Below are 19395 nucleotides of genomic sequence, written 5' to 3'. Positions count from 1 at the left end.
ATTGTTCATCACAATGAAATGTGTGAAGTAAAACATGTGTATGGGGCAAGTAACAAAGTCAGTAGACTAACAGATGTCACAGCTCGTATAAGATTTGGCTACAAGTATCTCTGGCAGTTCGGCTTGTATAGGGATCTAGATGAAGTAAAGTGTAAAGTGTGTGGACATAGGCAGGGACACACACTCGAACACTATATCTTGGATTGTTGTAAAATTGAGCCTTTTAGAGATAAATCTAAGCTCACTCTGTATGATATGGCAACCATGGATAAATTATTACCATGGATAATATTATTATTATTAAATTATTAAATTATTACCATGGATAAATTACCTGAAATCCTTGCACTGTACCCACATTTTGCTTCCAGTAGATGAACGACATATGAGATTCAGAAACAAGTAGTGTATTGTGAGGACTAATAATAAACAGAAGCTCCCCACTTTCTGATGAGGTCTGATAAAGACCTTTTGTGACCTCTGTAATGCTTTTGCGCTACCGCTCACAGGATGAGTATGGGGTGCACAATAAACTAGCCGCCTTCGGCGGCAACAATCAAAAATCAAATCACAATTTACCCAACATTGGACAGTGTATGTGTATGTCTATAATGGGAACCCCTGTAAGAGAACCTCTTGAAACACTTGTCACATTCAAAAGGCTTCTCCCCTGTATGTAGTCGACGGTGTTCTGTTAAGGCTTCTTTTCGCTTAAATGCTTTTGGGCAAATATCACATGTGAATCTGCGTTCGTCTGAATAATTGTATTTGTGTTGGGCAAGGAACGATTGTGGATTTAATACCCCCAAATGGCGAATCAGTGCCAACTTACATTTCAACTCTTCAATATATACAGAGGTTAGTTTTGGCGATGCTGATGGTTTAGATTTAAGGGAGAGATCGATCGGTTTTACATCATCAACCTCATTTCCATTTGCTCTCATTGCATGACCATTGTTAAGAGGAGGGTAGTAGGCTAAACCGGGGGGTGCCAACAGGGACGGGTAAAACGACGAGTCAATGCTTACAACCTTGGGATTAGCCTGAGTGTTGGATGGAGCTGACTGACCCTCACAATAGTCACTGAAACGTGGAGAACGAACCTTCTTTCCATTACTAGTGGTCTGGGCAGAATCTGTATCTCTTTCATCATCCCTACTCCCCAAAATGTTATGTTGAGGTGGTTGCTGTAGTTTTTGTTGTTGATGGGATTGTTCATCTAACCAGGCAAGAGTGTGTTGATGTGGGCATCACCAGGAGACGAGAGCCTCTCCCCCCACAGTGCCACATTCACACACTTTTTGTCCCTTCGTCTCGCCCATGGCCCCATCGTCCATGCCTTCATGGCCTCCACCAGCGACATCTTTGATGCGCCCTTGACTATGTTGGGACTGAGAAATGTTATGTTGAGTTGGTTGCTGTTGTCCATTGTCACTGCCCCGGGGCACAAACCCAGCCTCTAGACAACTGCCCGAGTGACAGTTTCTTTGTGGTGGGATTTTCTGGTCTGGGTTGGAAGAGGGCTGTGTGTCAGGTCCAACATGCGCCATGTTCAGATGATTGATGAGCCGCTTAGTACTGGGGTCCTGAAATTTTTTTAGGGATAAAGGTTGTTACATCAGACCATTATTAAATTAGTCTATAGACATCCAAACTATAAAAAAGAAAAAAAAAATGAATCCTATGATCATTGAGAAACAATATTCATTGCTGGTAAATTTTACATTGTAATTTTTACATCCCTAGGCATTCCATAAAATTCAATTTTAGACAATTATTGATCACAAAAATTACGAAAATTACACACACAAAAAAAAATAAAAAAAAATAATACTCTAACCCTTAAGAAGGAACGACGAGAATACGACTTCACTCACTATACTGAATGGATTTCTTCAAGGGTTTAAACACATGTTGTCACTGGGTGTGAACTACGAGGTAGACTCAGGGAGTAAGGAGCTATCACATCCTTTTTATTCCTTGAGGACAATCTAGTGGCCAGCGACGAAGAGCTCAGGTCTCGAAGCTCCGGCGAGTATTATGTTATCCGATACTCGTATATAATATTTGGCCCAATGGACTTCAGGGAGCCGTTGAGTTAACACACCATAACGCCAACACCAATATTTATGGGAAATGTCATTACTTACTTGATCAATGAGAGGAGCCCCTCGTCGGAGGATTCCGAGGAGGAATCTTCATTTCTCAGATGAATCTTCGTCGTCACGGTTCACTCCAAACCCACTTCGGCTGGCAATATTTGAAAGGTGAAAAATACTTTTGAATATTATCTTATAGACCTGATGCTTCATATCCTTCTTCTCCCTATCCTTCTGCCAATCCTTCTTCTGCCAATTCTTATTTCTTTTCTTGGAGGGTGTGTTAAGATCATTATCATCTGATGAGGTCTTTTTGATCAATGGTTGAATTGAAAAAATGTGTCAGTTTTGGAACTGTGAATGGGTTTACAAGATGGAGGGAAGGTGATTTTTTTTGGGGGGGAAAGGTCTGGGGTAGATTGAGTTAAGGAAAACTCATCTGAGTCAATTTTGTTCAGAGTGAACAATGACATACTAATTTGGGGAAGGGAATTATCCATACGGATACCATTCCATATGTTTAATATGTGAAGGGGATCGGGGTCTTTGCCACATACAGTTTTGACAAGCATGCATTCACCTTGTACAATGGAGGACATTTACTCACTAAAACCTTTGGGGTTAGTAGAATTAAAAAGGGGAATGGGACTGGAAATCCTCTCGTTGGCTCCGCCCACTTCACCCGTGATTGGTGCTCCATCAAGCCAATCACAACAGACCGGCCGCACAGCTACCACGACTCACATATCAAACACTTAATTCTTTTAAAACAGTAAGGTTAACTCTTTTTTAATACTTATTTAAAACAGAAAGAATAGCTCGATGACAGAATTGATGATAAAAGAAATTGACCATGGTCTTCAGCCTTTTATTCACATCACCCAAAGTTTGGTTGATGAAAATAAATCTTTTTTAAATACAAATAAGTATCTGACAGATTTGACAGAAAACATTAAATTGTCAAATCTTCATCACCCAGCCAAATCTTTTATTTATTCTATCAATGAAAACCTAAATTTTAAATCCCAAAATGATTTTAATAAAATTATGAAAAACATTTTGCATGGTGATGTAGAATCCCCTATTCTAAATATTATAGAAAACAAAGCTCTTAAACAACATATGTTAAAAAAATACCCATTTAAACTCTATGAAGAACACATTAACAATGTAAATAAACTTGCCCAAGATCTTGGGTTTGAAAACGAAACTCAATTTCTTGAATATTTAGAAAGTAATCCTTCACCAACTGATTCCAAATTAACTAAAATTTTTAACACTATGACCAAATGGGCTGGTAAACATAAAAGTTTGATATTGAAATCTGCGATATTATTAGGTGTAGGTGTTGCTTTTCTTGAATATTTGAACAAATACAATCGGAAGAACAGTGGTTGTTTTAGATACCATGTTGGAAAAGGACATTCCCTAAAAAAAGAAGTATATTTGACCAGATTTTGTAAATTCCCTATCAATCGGGTTGATTATATTAACTATGACATACTAAATGATAATACTCATCCATTGTTCAATAAAAAAGTCTGGAACTGTCAATTTGATATTCCAAATTCTGCAGAAACCCAAAACATATTAAATTTGGGCTGTAAGGGAATATGTTGTCCCCATAACTACAATTATCTTTCACAATTTGTCCAGGGTTATGAACCTATTTCTAATTTAGAAAATAAAGAAATATTTTATATATATAAATGTGAACAGGGAACAATTTTAAGAAATATTGCCGAAATTTTAGGAGATGGTATTGGCGAAGTGATTCAAGGCATTGGGCAATCTGATATATGGCAGTTTATATTGAAATCAATTAAAAATATTGGCTGGGTTATACTTTTAATTTTATTATTAATAATAATGTTAGGCCCATTGATAATGGTGATCAAATAGCGACATATGAGTACACTAATGGGTGGTGTGGTGTATGGTGCATTGATGTAATAATATACAATATTTACTCACGGAGCTTATTTGCCAAGAAAATGTTTAACTACCATTGCAACATTCATTAACATATTTCATAAATAATTCTCGAGGTAACCCACCATATTCATATGCAATGTATAAGAAGGATATACCCCAGGGGACCTCTGTTATATGTCCATCAATATTTCGTAAAATTTTCCATGATTTTAAATTTTCTTTTTCCTTTTCTAAATAGGAAATTTCATATTGAACTTCAACACTGGAATGGGAATAAATTTCTGATGATTGTGGTAGTGGTGGTTGTTGTTGTGGTGGTGGTAGTGGTGGTGGCGGTGGTGGTGGTGGTAATTGATAAAAATATTTTGAAGGAAAATCAGAAACGTAACATGAAGAAGGTGGAATTACATAAATTGAATGTGGCACTGAAGTCATATAATAAGGTACAATCATAAATTGAGTTGTTTGCAATGGTATTTGTGGAATGGTTGGTTGATAATAATAATCATTTCGATGACACCCATATTCTTCACCACCACCACCACCACCACCACCACTATTCCAACTTTCAGCTTCACCATTTACTCCAGCTTCCACCATGATTCCTCTCAGCATTCTGGTAAATGAATCCTCAAATTTCTTTATTATATTGATGAATATTAAAAAAATTAATAAATACTCTTAACAATTTCATAATGAAAACTGTTACTGTCTCTGATATTGCAATTGCAACTTACATAGTACATCGTATATCACAACGAAAAACAATGGAGATTCTTCAACAAAGAAATGGAAGTAAGTATTTTAAAAATATTATCATTCAGAATATACCATGGAAAAATATTCCTCCCAATTTCCCCAAAGCTTTCTTAGATGAAAATCCTAACGACTTTGAAGTTAAATTCACAACGCTAGGTTGTAACATGCTAAAATGTTATTATGATGTAAAAACTGCTTGTCAGCCCGGATCTGGATCAGCTATTTTAATAAACGAACGTGAATATGCCTGTAGTGAAGCATGTTATGCTGCTTATAATGAGGTCCTTGAATTTCTTCAAGAAAGATTTCGTAATGATTTAAAATCTATTCTAAACAATACAGAAACAGACAATCATTATTTCTCGAAACCTATTCCCATTGAAACTTGGTCGATTAATGTCAAGGAATCTATCGAAAATTATTGTGGTGTACAGTTGTCTGCCCTTAAAACATTGGCTCCAAGACCTTCAAGTTGATGGAGTCCTTCTAATGAAAACGATTTACAATCTTATCAAAAGAACCCCATTGCCTATGCCAAGAATACAAATACATATCAACTGAGAAAAGCTGTTGCTGGCTTAATCGATGCTCCACCATTGACATGGAATATTCAGCAACAGAATATAAACTTTAACTCCATCTATTGCAAATTCTTTCATAAATACTATGATAGCCAGTCAGATCAATGCCATAGCCATGTCCACCGCCAGATATTAGGTTTTATATTTGGCAATCAAGTTATCAACCAATTAACCGATGGTGAATTAGTGGACTTACTTAATCCGGCAGCAGGAATGAGTATGATTCTTATGGATAAATTAAACAAACAAAATTATATGGATGTTGACCGAGGTTATATTGAAACAGTTGTTCCATAGTCAATACTCGAAAAATAACAATTTGTTGACGAAGCGGATATAGTAGTATCCTCCGAAAATGTATCATTTATTAAACATTATACTACTACTAATTTTATAGATGTTATAATAACACGTATAGAATCAGAGTTTTCCGATTTATTATCATTAATAAAAGATGAGGCTATTACTATAACCGAAATTGAAGTTACAACTCGAGTGCCTAAGATAATTTCAAGACTGTTAAAATATTTTTCCGAAAACATTCTCCATGATGCTCTTCAAGAATTATTATCTGTAATTATGGTAGAAGCTTCATCTCAACAAATGATTATTCAACTTTTGCCGATGATCATTCGATCATCTATGGTTGAAATGAGAATTCAATTTTCAATACGGCTTTTATCCGTTTGATCTTCGTCTTTATCCCTTGTTTTATCTGTAGGATTAGTGTTGTTACCATTAGAATTATATTTATCAATAGGTAATATTGGTGGGTACAATAATGAAATAACTCATGCTGCATTAGAAAACCTTCGCCATAAAATAATTAATCAATTGTTAGAACAAGATATAAACTTTGGACAATATATTAAATTGGGGCCTCCACAGTCTATAACCACACCACAAATAACACCAGATATGATATATTTATCTGCCATAAATGAAATAATACGCATTTATCCCCAATGTATAAACATAATTGGTATGGATGGAACTACCACAAATTCTTTAGAACAAGATGATTTTAAGCCTGCTTAGTCAGTTTGATGTAAACAGCCTTGGTCAAGCAATTACTCACAAGATTAATTCTAAAACCTATGATAGAGATTCTAAAGTGATAGATATGAGTAATTATATAATTAATGAAGCCAAATATAAACATTATCCCATTCAAACTGCAGATTTGGAATTACAAGAAGTAGAAAATTTAATTTCAAATTCTAAAAGGGATATATTAATTTTATGTTTAGCATTGATATTTTTAACTGTCACTCTGTTCCTCTTTCTCTTCAAGAAGCAACTTTATTCTTTTTATACACTAGGCATAAGTAATTGTTTTTATATATATTGGTCTCTTTCTACAGCTTGGTTAAATTAAAGATACATAATAAATATTGTATGAGTGTGTATGTGTATGTGTGTGCTGGTGAGTGTGAGCATGTGCACTCACCTATCTGTGTTTGTGGGGGCTGAGCCACGGCTCCTTGGTCCCGCTCTGAACGGTCAATCAACCGGTACATAGACTCATGATCACCGATCATCCCACCGGACTCCATCATACTCTCCCAGCCCGAAGCCATGCACCATGGTATGTTGAACAAATATATTCCTCCTCTTCCTCTCCATCATCATCAATCTCTTCCACTACCTCCTCCATCTCTTGATCCACTTGATCTTCCAATGCCTGATCCACTTCATCCTCCACATCCTCCAAACCTCCCTCCTCCATCTCATCCAACGCCTTCCTCTTTTTAATAATAATACCATTTATATTAATATAATAATTTGTGTACTGATTGTGCCAAATAGATTTATAAACGCTTTGTTGTGGAAGGTAAGCTATCACTTTAGTTATTTGATAATCAGGTAAAAGTTGTAAATTAAATTTTGCAAGTCTTGGTATTGATATAATATTTTTATTTTGTGTAATAATAGTAAATTCTTGCAATAACTCACAATGCATATGCCATGCAGTGGATATTGATATATGTTTTCTTTCTGACCAATTTTTATCTTTTTCAAAATATCTTATAAGATGCTCAATGATAAGCTCATCATATTTAATCACATCATCAATACAAATGTACATATCAATAGTTTTAAGAGTTTTTTTATTTACTTTTAATGCTTTTTGATAATTTATACAATTATTAATAATATACTCCCTTAATGAACTTTGTTTTAAACTTTGGGTAATATCTCTTACCCCATCTAAAAGAAACAACATTAAATAAACAACCTCGTTGATAAAAAGTATCATATTGGTTTTTTCTAATTTAAAAGGGGAATGAGTTCTAGAATAAACTGAAAGTTAAAAATCCTGATCATCGTCTTCATATACAATATTTTGATTCTGAATTTGCGTGAAAAATCTTTCGTATCAGACAAATTTATTATCAGCTGTTAGTCCTGACATGTCATAAATTTTATGATATATTAATTGTCTTCTGCTAAGATTGTTTGGATAAGTAAAAGTAATATGAGAATCATCGATATTATTATTATAATATAATTTATCAGCTATAAATAATTGTCTTGTTAGATTAAATCTCAGGGGAAAATAATATAATCCAGGGTTTTTTTTAATGTTAAACTTCTCATTATTTATATGTTCGATTTGTATGTTAATTGAAAGTTTATCCTTTTTATTCATCTTTTTTTATACAAAAACATATACACACACAAACTCACTTTCAAACACAGAAAAACACACACCCAAAACACACAAAGACACACACACACACAAAGACACACACACTTACACACACATACACAAAGACACACACACAGACACACACACAAAGACACACTCACTTACACACAAAGACACACACACACACACACACACTCACACACACACACACACACACACACACACTGGATCCCCCGCCCCTCATCCCAGTATCATCTGAGACCCTGTTATCCACCTCACAGGTCCTCACACCCATGGAACAGCCTCCCCCACCAGCAGAACACTCACCAAGGAGGCGATTTGAGAAGGGACAGAAGAAAGTGAGCCTCAAAGCGATGTACACAAACATAGATGGAATTACAAATAAAGCAAATGAGCTTGGAGAACTGGTACTAGAGGAAAACCCAGACATAATAGCCCTCACAGAAACAAAGATCACGAAAACGATAACAAATGCAGTGTTCCTACAGGACTATTATGTTATGAGGAAAGAGAGGGAAGGAAGAGGTGGGGGTGGTGTAGCTCTGCTGGTAAGACAAGGCTGGGATTTTGAGGAGATGGATATTCAGGGCTGCGAAGGTTTCAGTGACTACATAGCAGGTACTGTAACAAATGGAGGGAAAAAAAATATAGTCGCAGTCATATATAATCCACCACCAAATGACAGACGACCTAGACAGGAATATGATAGAAACAACATGGCCACCATTAACATAATAGAAAGAGCAGCTTCTGTTGCTAGCAGGAATGGATCTGGACTACAAGTTATGGGAGACTTCAACCATGGGAAGATAGATTGGAAGAACAGAGACCCGCATGGAGGACCAGAAACATGGAGAGCTAAGCTGCTGGACGTGGCAACAAGAAACTTTCTAAGCCAGCACACCAAAGAACCAACAAGAATGAGAGAAGATGAACCAGCAATGCTTGATTTGATATTTACCCTAAATGAATGGGATATAAGGGAAGTTAAGATGGAAGCGCCCTTGGGAATGAGTGACCACAGTGTATTGAACTTTGAGTACCTGGTAGAGCTAGGACTTATCTCCCCCCAAAAAGAACTAGGAATCAAAAGGCTGGCATACCGAAAGGGGAATTATGAACAGATGAGAAGTTTCCTAAGTGAAATACCTTGGGACACAGACCTCAGAGACAAGTCTGTACAGGGTATGATGGACTATGTTACCCAAAAGTGTCAGGAGGCAGTAAACAGGTTCATCCCGGCCCAAAGGGAAAAATCCGAGAAGCAACAGAAGAATCCATGGTATAATAGGGCATGTATGGAAGCGAAGAAACTGAACAAAAAGGCGTGGAGGAACTTCCGGAATAACAGAACACCAGAAAGCAGAGAGAGATACCAGAGAACCAGGAATGAGTACGTCAGGGTGAGAAGAGAAGCAGAGAAAAATTTTGAAAATGATATAGCAAACAAAGCCAAGACCGAACCAAAGCTACTCCACAGTCACATCAGAAGGAAAACAACAGTGAAAGAACAGGTATTGAAACTTAGAACAGGCGAGGACAGGTATACAGAGAATGACAGAGAGGTGTGTGAGGAACTCAACAAGAGGTTCCAGGAGGTCTTCACAATAGAACAGGGTGAGGTCACTGTGCTAGGAGAAAGGGAGGTAAACCAGGCGGCCTTGGAGGAGTTCGAAATTACGAGAGAGGAGGTCAAGAGACACCTGCTGGATCTGGATGTTAGAAAGGCTGTTGGTCCAGATGGGATCTCACCATGGGTACTGAAAGAGTGTGCAGAGGCACTTTGCCTGCCACTCTCCATAGTGTATAGTAAGTCACTAGAGACGGGAGACCTACCAGAAATATGGAAGACGGCGAATGTGGTCCCAATATACAAAAAGGGCGACAGACAAGAGGCACTGAACTACAGGACAGTGTCCTTGACTTGTATACCATGCAAGGTGATGGAGAAGATCGTGAGAAAAAACCTGGTAACACATCTGGAGAGAAGGGACTTCGTGACAAATCGCCAACATGGATTCAGGGAGGGTAAATCTTGCCTTACAGGCTTGATAGAATTCTACGATCAGGTGACACAGATTAAGCAAGAAAGAGAGGGCTGGGCGGACTGCATTTTCTTGGATTGTCGGAAAGCCTTTGACACAGTACCGCATAAGAGGCTGGTACATAAGCTGGAGAGACAGGCAGGTGTAGCTGGTAAGGTGCTCCAGTGGATAAGGGAGTATCTAAGCAATAGGAAGCAGAGAGTTACGGTGAGGGGTGAGACCTCCGATTGGCGTGAAGTCACCAGTGGAGTCCCACAGGGCTCTGTACTCGGTCCTATCTTGTTTCTGATATATGTAAATGATCTCCCGGAGGGTATCGATTCATTTCTCTCAATGTTTGCGGACGATGCTAAAATTATGAGAAGGATTAAAACAGAAGAGGACTGTTTGAGGCTTCAAGAAGACCTAGACAAGCTGAAGGAATGGTCGAACAAATGGTTGTTAGAGTTTAACCCAACCAAATGTAATGTAATGAAGATAGGTGTAGGGAGCAGGTGGCCAGATACAAGGTATCATCTGGGAGAGGAAATTCTTCAGGAGTCAGAGAAGGAAAAAGACTTGGGGGTTGATATCACGCCAGACCTGTCTCCTGCAGCACATATCAAGCGGATAACATCAGCGGCATATGCCAGGCTGGCCAACATACGAACGGCATTCAGAAACTTGTGTAAAGAATCATTCAGAACTTTGTATACCACATATGTCAGGCCAATCCTGGAGTATGCAGCCCCAGCATGGAGTCCATATCTAGTCAAGGATAAGACTAAACTGGAAAAGGTTCAAAGGTTTGCCACCAGACTAGTACCCGAGCTGAGAGGTATGAGCTACGAGGAGAGACTACGGGAATTAAACCTCACTTCGCTGGAAGACAGAAGAGTTAGGGGGGACATGATCACCACATTCAAGATTCTGAAGGGGATTGATAGGGTAGATAAAGACAGTCTATTTAACACAAGGGGAACACGCACAAGGGGACACAGGTGGAAACTGAGTGCCCAAATGAGCCACAGAGAAATTAGAAAGAACTTTTTTAGTGTCAGAGTGGTTGACAAATGGAATGCATTAGGAAGTGATGTGGTGGAGGCTGACTCCATACACAGTTTCAAGTGTAGATATGACAGAGCCCGATAGGCTCATGAATCTGTACACCTGTTGATTGACGGTTGAGAGGCGGGACCAAAGAGCCAGAGCTCAACCCCCGCAAACACAACTAGGTGAGTACAACTAGGTGAGTACACACACACACACACACACACATAAAGACACACACACACAATGTGAGGGATCTAGATCCCTCAGCTAGTTTTCCTAGGTTCTAGAGTAGGCTAGACACTCTAGAAACTGAAGCTTTCAAATTAACATATCCTTGTTGGGTGTTGAATGAAAGCTTATGTCAAGAACTATCACTTGAGAGTAGCTAGAAGTCTGTGATTGCTCTGTAGAGAGAATTACAGAGATTTTCCTGTTTCTGTGAAGTAGGATGTGAGTTACTTGGACTAAAACCATTACAGGGGGAGGGGAGAGAGAGTGGAGTGAACGTTGCTCCCCCCCCACATGGGAGACAATAAGCCACTGTCTAGGCCTCCCCCTCCTTGTGACGTCACAGGACGCGCACGGCGAGGCCATCGGTGATTGGTTTAGGCACCATGAGGAACAGTGCGGGCTTCAAGCTGATTGGTCTAGGTATTATTGGGAGAAGGTACGGGCATCCAGAGTTCCCTTAGCCCGCGAAATCTTTAGTTTGAATTGGGCGGCCAGGGAAACGAGACGTGTTTGGGTGGAGGTGGCACCACCCGGCCACCTCCACCCCCTGTTGATCGCTTCTGTCGTCCAAATTACTCGATTGATGGCACTCCTGCCATCAGGGGTTGTGTCAAGGCCAAATTAAAAGAATTGGGGCCAGGGATTTACGGAAGAAACAGTAAAAAGCTAAGAGACAATTGACTGTGTGAACGCATGAGGCAAGCTGGCAAAGCCTCATGGTGTAACAGGTGTGAGAGTATCCTGTCTAGTGGCAAGGGACAATTGATGTTGGGCAGTGTACGCGTATGTGATATTACAGGCCCATGTTGGACTTTGCATTCCGCCAGGCTGCATCAGTAAGGGGGACGCCGCCGGCCATGGTCACCACAGGATAGAGCAAGGCAGGCTCAGCCGCGTGGGTACTCCTGTGGGCGGCACCCATGTGCGCGCCCGCCCGCGGGTGGAGGGCATCCACCACCCTGCCCGCCAGCCCGGCCAGTGGGGTGGTATGACGTCATGCGCCACTCAAGCCACCCAGGCCACCTACCCGAGGCCACCCAACCCCCCTCTCTCAGCTCGGGAGGGGCGCTGTGGCCACATGCCTTGGCCACTTTCCCGGGACAGCCTAGGGCCACATCTTGTCGACGCATGAGGAGCAAGCAGCTAAGTGTGTCAGCTAGTGTGGTAGTAACTTTGGTAATGAGGAAAAATAAGGGAAAGTAGAAAGGAGTACTATTACAGTGTGATGAGTACCGGTGGACATTCCCGGTAAGAGTTATCTCAGAGCCTCGCCAGGCTAGGAAAACAGCTGAGGGGCAGCTGTCAGTGGAACCCAGGTGTCGGATAGGGGCGGTACCTGGAGATAGAGATTATACACGGGACCACGCTGTATGTTAGTATGTTAGTAGACTGACAAGAGGATGTAACCAGTCAGTATAGAGATTTACCATATAAGTGATCCAGCCTGTCGATTCTATATAATCGTTCAGGCTGGATTAATGCCATAGAGTACCGTAAAATTATAATCATTAGAGGTAGACTATTTGGTGATATAATTTTTCATTGATTATGTGAATGCCATTTTTATGTGTTCATTTGCATGTCTATGTACGGTGTTGTGTGGTAAGTCAGTAGAGGTGATTGCTGACTGATTGCCTAATGTTGTCATTAGCATGGGAGACATGCTGACGGCATCATTATGTTGCAGGTTTGTGCAGTGTTGTTATCAGTTTATACAATATTATTGCCCCAGGAACTGTGTTGAGGGTTTAAGGGACCTCTAGGATTATTCAGGGGAATTCTCAGTACTTAATGTGAGCAGGCAATTGATGGGTTAATTGCCTGGCTGAGGTATGTGTGTGTTCACAGTATTCCTTTGCAATCAGGTGCAAGAAGTAAAAGAGGAGAGGGGCAGTAATATTAGTACACTTGTGTGTGTTGCACAACCGTGTGTTTTATTGTGTGGGCACAGTAATTAGCGAGTCGCAGTAGCTGCAACCATATGTGGGCAGTGCTGATATGATGTTGCATGCCATTATAGTGTGACCTATGTAACGCTGGGGTTACTTTGTTTCTTTAAGTTATGTTGAGGACTTAAGGATTCAGTGAGTTAATTAAGGGGTAATTTACTGGATAAGGGGTGCACACTTAGTATTGTGGAGTGAGTGAGGGCTGTTATAAGAGAAACAGTGTTAAGCGAGAATGAGATACGTCTCGGGAGCAATTAATTGTCCATGTGACAATTAATTGACCACTCTAGCTAATTATGTAATTAGCCTTCTCATCATGAAGTCACGTAGTGGGAGAGGTTCTGTCAGAGTCTGTCAGTATTTGTGTTAACGTAATATGCTCGAGACTAATTACCTTTCAGGGGTATAGCAATTAGTGGCTCATGTTAATTAGTGGAGTAATTAGCATTGGAGAGCTCCAGTGACTCGGTAAAGCGAGGTCATGGAGCTAGCATAAATCGCTGTATTAACCATATCCTGTCTGAGGACAGTGGATTATTGGCACATCTTGTTAATTAGGGTAATTAACTCCTTTCCCGTGAATTCACAGTGTTTGATGAGACCTGCTTAGGCAGTGCGGAGTGAGACGTATTTATGGATGATTAATTATCGGTCCTGGTGACAGTTAATTAATGGCTTAGTAATTAGTGGGTTAATTAGGGTAATTAACACTCACTCGTAATTTTTTGACACAGACTGTGGAGAAGCTACCAAGTTAGGGTAGGCTTAGTTAACGTAACTCAATGGGGATGTAATTAGTGGTCCGTTTGACCTTAATTGAGAATTACTCACTGAATACTTGCAAGGAGTCAAGTGTGGTGTAATATGTTGAGTTATTGTTAACAAGAGAGAGACAAGTGTTAAAGATTAAAGTAGGGACGTGTAAAAGCAACAGTCACAGTGAAATTCACGCAGTGGAGGGATCGTCAAGTGAAGACTAACGTAGTGTTAACGATTTAACGAGCTGTCGTTAATTGAGTAATTAACGTAAGGGGTTGACGGTCTGCTGTGATAGGAGTCAATTGCGCTGTAATTAAGCTTCCGTAATTCGTTGGACTGATCAGCTCTGTCTCTGACAGAGTGATTAAGCACTCGTAGCTAATTAAAGATAATTAGTAATCGCCACTTAGTTAATTCACCAGGTGTTGATGTTGTTGTTTACACGGAGTATTTGAACATTGTTTGTGATTACCGTAGTACTTTGTTGCTGACTGCTGCGATCAGTCAATTAACGTAATTAATCACTTCAGGCAATTTCTTTTGGTTGTCGTCTGATGACGAGAGTAGAGTCATCTAGGATCTGTGGAGCTGTGTCCCAGAATCCCGCCTTGCCTGTCTGTGTATCGGGTTACAATAGGGCAACTTCTTAGTGGGAGTTGCAAAGAGTGTTCACACTGGGTTGTGATAGGGGGGAGTCACTGTTAGACTTCCGCCTAGTTACGTGGGTCTCTCCTGGGGGGCGGGAGGACCCCTAAGTTTGTGATTATAGTAGCTGTCAGGGGAAACCGTGACACTATTGATTGCCTGCTTGTGTCTTTGTTTCAGTGGATCCTTCATTTGTTCAGTTAGTTCATGTTGTCAGCCCGAAGTGTCAGCAAGATGGAGCCTGCTGTCACTTCTCGAGGGGCTGTTGAATAGCTGTGTTGCAAATGCCACTTGATGTACAATAATGTAACCATTCGCTGTGGTGTAACTTAGTCTGTGATATTTTTCCTGGATTTGCAATATTGCGTCATCAGTGGGCACACCTGTGTTCAGGTTAGTTCAGTATGCAGCCTCACAGCAAGGGTTGCTATTTAGCTGTTTGTTATCGTGCCACTGGATTGACATTAACGTAATGTAAACTCGGTAATGTAGTAGTTAGTCTCTTGTTATTAATAAATTGTTATGTTATAGAAAACAGTCTTTGATGTCAACCCTTCAACCATATTATTGCACCATATTTCTGCATATTATTAAATGTTGATGTGATCTTGATAAGGCGGCTGTTCTTGGGAATTCGAATTCCAATTCATAGCGCCACTTCAAATATAAATATTTGATTGTGTGAACCCGTCGGTTACCCTTTATTAGTTTTAACGTCCTGTTTAACTAGGAGGAGCCAGCGGCCTATTGTGGACAGGTTTTCACCCTTGGTGGTGGAGGCCTGGTGGTTTGCTCCCGCTTTTCCTTTTTCTACTGGACTCATGCTTACCTGCCTTGAGCAGACTTTAAACTTGTAGTCCACCTCTTAAGGGAGGTAGGCGTAGAGAAAAATCTCACAGCTGGCGCCCAACGTGGGGCTATGCAACTTGGGTTCGAGCCCATGAAGAGTAGTCTTATTGATTTTTAAAGTAACATAAGATATCGTTGCAGAATATTGAGGAACAGTATTGTTGGAGGTATGTTTTGTGCACGGTTGTCAACGTAGGTACACACGCCACACACACACAGTATGTAAGAGGTATTTCATGGTAGATATGGGGAAATCTGTCTGGCTCTTTGTGGCTGCTAGCTAGTGGACATTGACACACTCATTGGTGAGGGGTGTCAGCTCAGCAGCAGGTGTCGTGGACACTAAGCCAGCATGCAACAGGGGTTGCAAGAGTGCACTCAGGATCTGCCTGAGGTGCAAGACACCACCTACCTGCGGGTAGAAGAAGCTTCTAGAAGTGACCTCAAGTGTGAGAGGTCTTATTGGACGACACTGTAGTTGTCAAGGGTGTCATAGGAGTGTAGTTGTTATTACACAATAGGATCTTAGTGGGAGGTCGCGCCACCAGAGTAGGATCCGAGTAGACTTCTTTAGAGAAGGGGAGTAATTCATCTGTAGTTAGACAGGTGATGGAATTTCTTGCCAGAGTGGGGACTGTACAACCCCAGGAAGAATTCATGGTAGTCACTAGAGAGGTTGAGCAGAGGCTCCCGTTTGCAGAGGTGACAGCAGGGCCGAGTTCGAGCCGGAAGGTGAGAGCGCAGCAAGTCAGTGCTGGCTCAAGTGCAGATTGCAAGGAGGCAATCTCACACAGGGAAGGGAAGACAAACCCACCCTAGTGCACTTAACCCGGCCACAAGGTATGAAGGTAAAGATGCCTAGCTTGGCAGTTCTGAGAAAGACGATTCGATGGATGCATACATCGATCGCCTTTTGAAGAAAGGCTGCCAATGCAAGATGGCAAGGGTCATTTTGGGCTGGTGATTTTCCATGGTTCAGATCCCCAGCAGCATAATGATTTTGTTCTTTAAGGATTGCCTTGGTAAAGGGATATAGTAGATCTGCAGAGGGAATGCTGATCACATTCCAAGTTAGGTCCAGGGGAGAAATAGACAAGAGAGTTTGACAAATGTCAAAAGTTTCGCTTGAGTCCTTGTTAGAGTAGTGGGACCTATGAGAAGCAAGGGAGGGACCCCAGGCTCAGTAGGGGAGCATAGGTACTTGTAGAAGAGGGTTTTTTCCCAGATAGTTCAGTCGGTAGAGCAAGACCGGCTGGTGTTGGGCAGTTGGACAGTGAGAGTGATCGTGTCAACTTGTTGCTAGGTCAGGTGGAGGACTGACAGTAATTCTTTTGTAGGCTGAGGGGAGTGTAGAAGTGCTTCACCAGTAAGGCCACACCAATGTGTTGCTCATGTGTCCAGTATGACACAGACCGAGGATGGAAATGGGAGGTCCAGTGATGGAAATGGTTGCGAGGTGTTGAACCGGCCAGGACCAGAGCTGGAGCCGAACATGTTGCCACTCCAAGGTCGGGCAGCACCACCAGGGTGATCCTGTGGTAGTGCACAGAGACCCTCAGGCCAGGATGTATAGGAAACAGAGTTTCACACTCCACACTTGTTTAGCTAGTACACCTGTTGGGCAGGTGTGTGCAGAAAAACTAGCTGGTGTTTTGAATGTATTTTCCTTGCAGGAAAATATATTCTTTGGTGGGAGGTTGTGTGGGGGATCTAGATCCCTCAGCTAGTTTTCCTAGGTTCTAGAGTAGGCTAGACACTCTAGAAACTGAAGCTTTCAAATTAACATATGCTTGTTGGGTGTTGAATGAAAGCTTATGTCAAGAACTATCACTTGAGAGTAGCTAGAAGTCTGTGATTGCTCTGTAGAGAGAATTACAGAGATTTTCCTGTTTCTGTGAAGTAGGATGTGAGTTACTTGGCCTAAAACCGTTACAGGGGGAGACGAGAGAGAGTGGAGTGAACGTTGCCCCCCCCCCCCCACATGGGAGACAATAACCCAGCAAACAATTTTAGGTTGCCACAACATATCTGGAAAGTATTTGAAAGTATTGGAAACGTTTGTTTTATCGTATCAGATACGATATTGTGTGTGGACTTAAATAGGTTTCCAAAACTTATAACCAAGACATATGTATCTAACACTAATTTGAGATGTTGTGGCAACTTACACTCCTAACATGAGTCATTCATAATCCATTCATACACCAATATGAATCTCTTGTGAAAGGTTTGAGCCTTATCTGAACCCTTTTCACATCTTTGTGTTTAAAGTTAAATTTCTTGAAATTAAATTATATTTTATATTATATTATATTATTTTTATTATATTTTATTTTATAATTTATTATTATTTTTCTTATATTTTTTTATATTATATTAGTGTTTTCAATTTAAATATTAAAACCAATTTAAGGGTAAAAAAATCAAATAATTTATATTTCTTTTATTATTTACTAACAAATCAGCAAAAATACAAAAACATATGACCTATATAATTATATATATAATATATATATAAATAATTATATAATATATATATATATATATATATATATATATTATATATATATATATATATATATATATATATTAGTGTAATACATAAGAATGTAGTGTAATAGTATATATATTATATATTATATATATATATATTTATATATAAATAATATATTTATATATAAATAATATATTTATATATAAATAATATATATATATAAATAATATATATATAAATAATATCCCAGAAGTGACTCGAACCCATACTCCCAGAAGCAACGCAACTGGTAACTACAGGGCGCCTTAATCCGCTTGACCATCACGGCCGTCAAAAGGAAGTGATAGCCGAGGCTATTTGAGCCACTTCCCCGACGGCAACTCGGATGGTAATCTTGGGCATAGCATTTCACCAAATCACCTCATTCTTTGGGGCACACGTGAGGAACACAAATGCGAACAAGCCTGAATGGTCCCCAGGACTATATGCGAATGAAAACTCACACCCCAGAAGTGACTCGAACCCATACTCCCAGAAGCAACGCAACTGGTAACTACAGGGCGCCTTAATCCGCTTGACCATCACGGCCGTCAAAAGGAAGTGATAGCCGAGGCTATTTGAGCCACTTCCCCGACGGCAACTCGGATGGTAATCTTGGGCATAGCATTTCACCAAATCACCTCATTCTTTGGGGCACACGTGAGGAACACAAATGCGAACAAGCCTGAATGGTCCCCAGGACTATATGCGAATGAAAACTCACACCCCAGAAGTGACTCGAACCCATACTCCCAGAAGCAACGCAACTGGTAACTACAGGGCGCCTTAATCCGCTTGACCATCACGGCCGTCAAAAGGAAGTGATAGCCGAGGCTATTTGAGCCACTTCCCGACGGCAACTCGGATGGTAATCTTGGGCATAGCATTTCACCAAATCACCTCATTCTTTGGGGCACACGTGAGGAACACAAATGCGAACAAGCCTGAATGGTCCCCAGGACTATATGCGAATGAAAACTCACACCCCAGAAGTGACTCGAACCCATACTCCCAGAAGCAACGCAACTGGTAACTACAGGGCGCCTTAATCCGCTTGACCATCACGGCCGTCAAAAGGAAGTGATTGCCGAGGCTATTTGAGCCACTTCCCCGACGGCAACTCGGATGGTAATCTTGGGCATAGCATTTCACCAAATCACCTCATTCTTTGGGGCACACGTGAGGAACACAAATGCGAACAAGCCTGAATGGTCCCCAGGACTATATGCGAATGAAAACTCACACCCCAGAAGTGACTCGAACCCATACTCCCAGAAGCAACGCAACTGGTAACTACAGGGCGC

General features: G+C 40.5%; 1 protein-coding gene across 1 annotated transcript; it reads right to left on the bottom strand.

Annotated features, from left to right (window-relative positions):
• Nucleotides 1-575: 575 nt before the first annotated feature.
• LOC138370847 (zinc finger E-box-binding homeobox protein zag-1-like) lies at nt 576-1550 on the bottom strand. The gene is made up of 2 exons (XM_069335458.1): nt 1255-1550; nt 576-1155 (listed from the first exon to the last, which is right to left on the bottom strand). The coding sequence occupies exons 1-2, from the start codon at nt 1548-1550 to the stop codon at nt 576-578; spliced, it is 876 nt and encodes a 291-aa protein (XP_069191559.1).
• Between the last annotated feature and the right edge of the window lie 17845 nt (nt 1551-19395).

This window comes from Procambarus clarkii, chromosome 33, assembly GCF_040958095.1.
Source record: "Procambarus clarkii isolate CNS0578487 chromosome 33, FALCON_Pclarkii_2.0, whole genome shotgun sequence".
Lineage (NCBI taxonomy): Eukaryota > Metazoa > Arthropoda > Malacostraca > Decapoda > Cambaridae > Procambarus > Procambarus clarkii.
The sequence above is the reverse complement of the archived record's forward strand: the minus strand, read 5'-3'. Positions and strand labels throughout refer to the sequence as shown.

Excerpts from the sequence above, each read along its gene's own strand:
- LOC138370847 (XM_069335458.1), bottom strand. The coding sequence starts at position 1,550 with ATGGCGCATGTTGGACCTGACACACAGCCCTCTTCCAACCCAGACCAG. Across the intron at positions 1,156-1,254 it reads GGAGAGGCTCTCGTCTCCTG|GGATGATGAAAGAGATACAG; the intron begins GTGATGCCCACA and ends TTTGGGGAGTAG.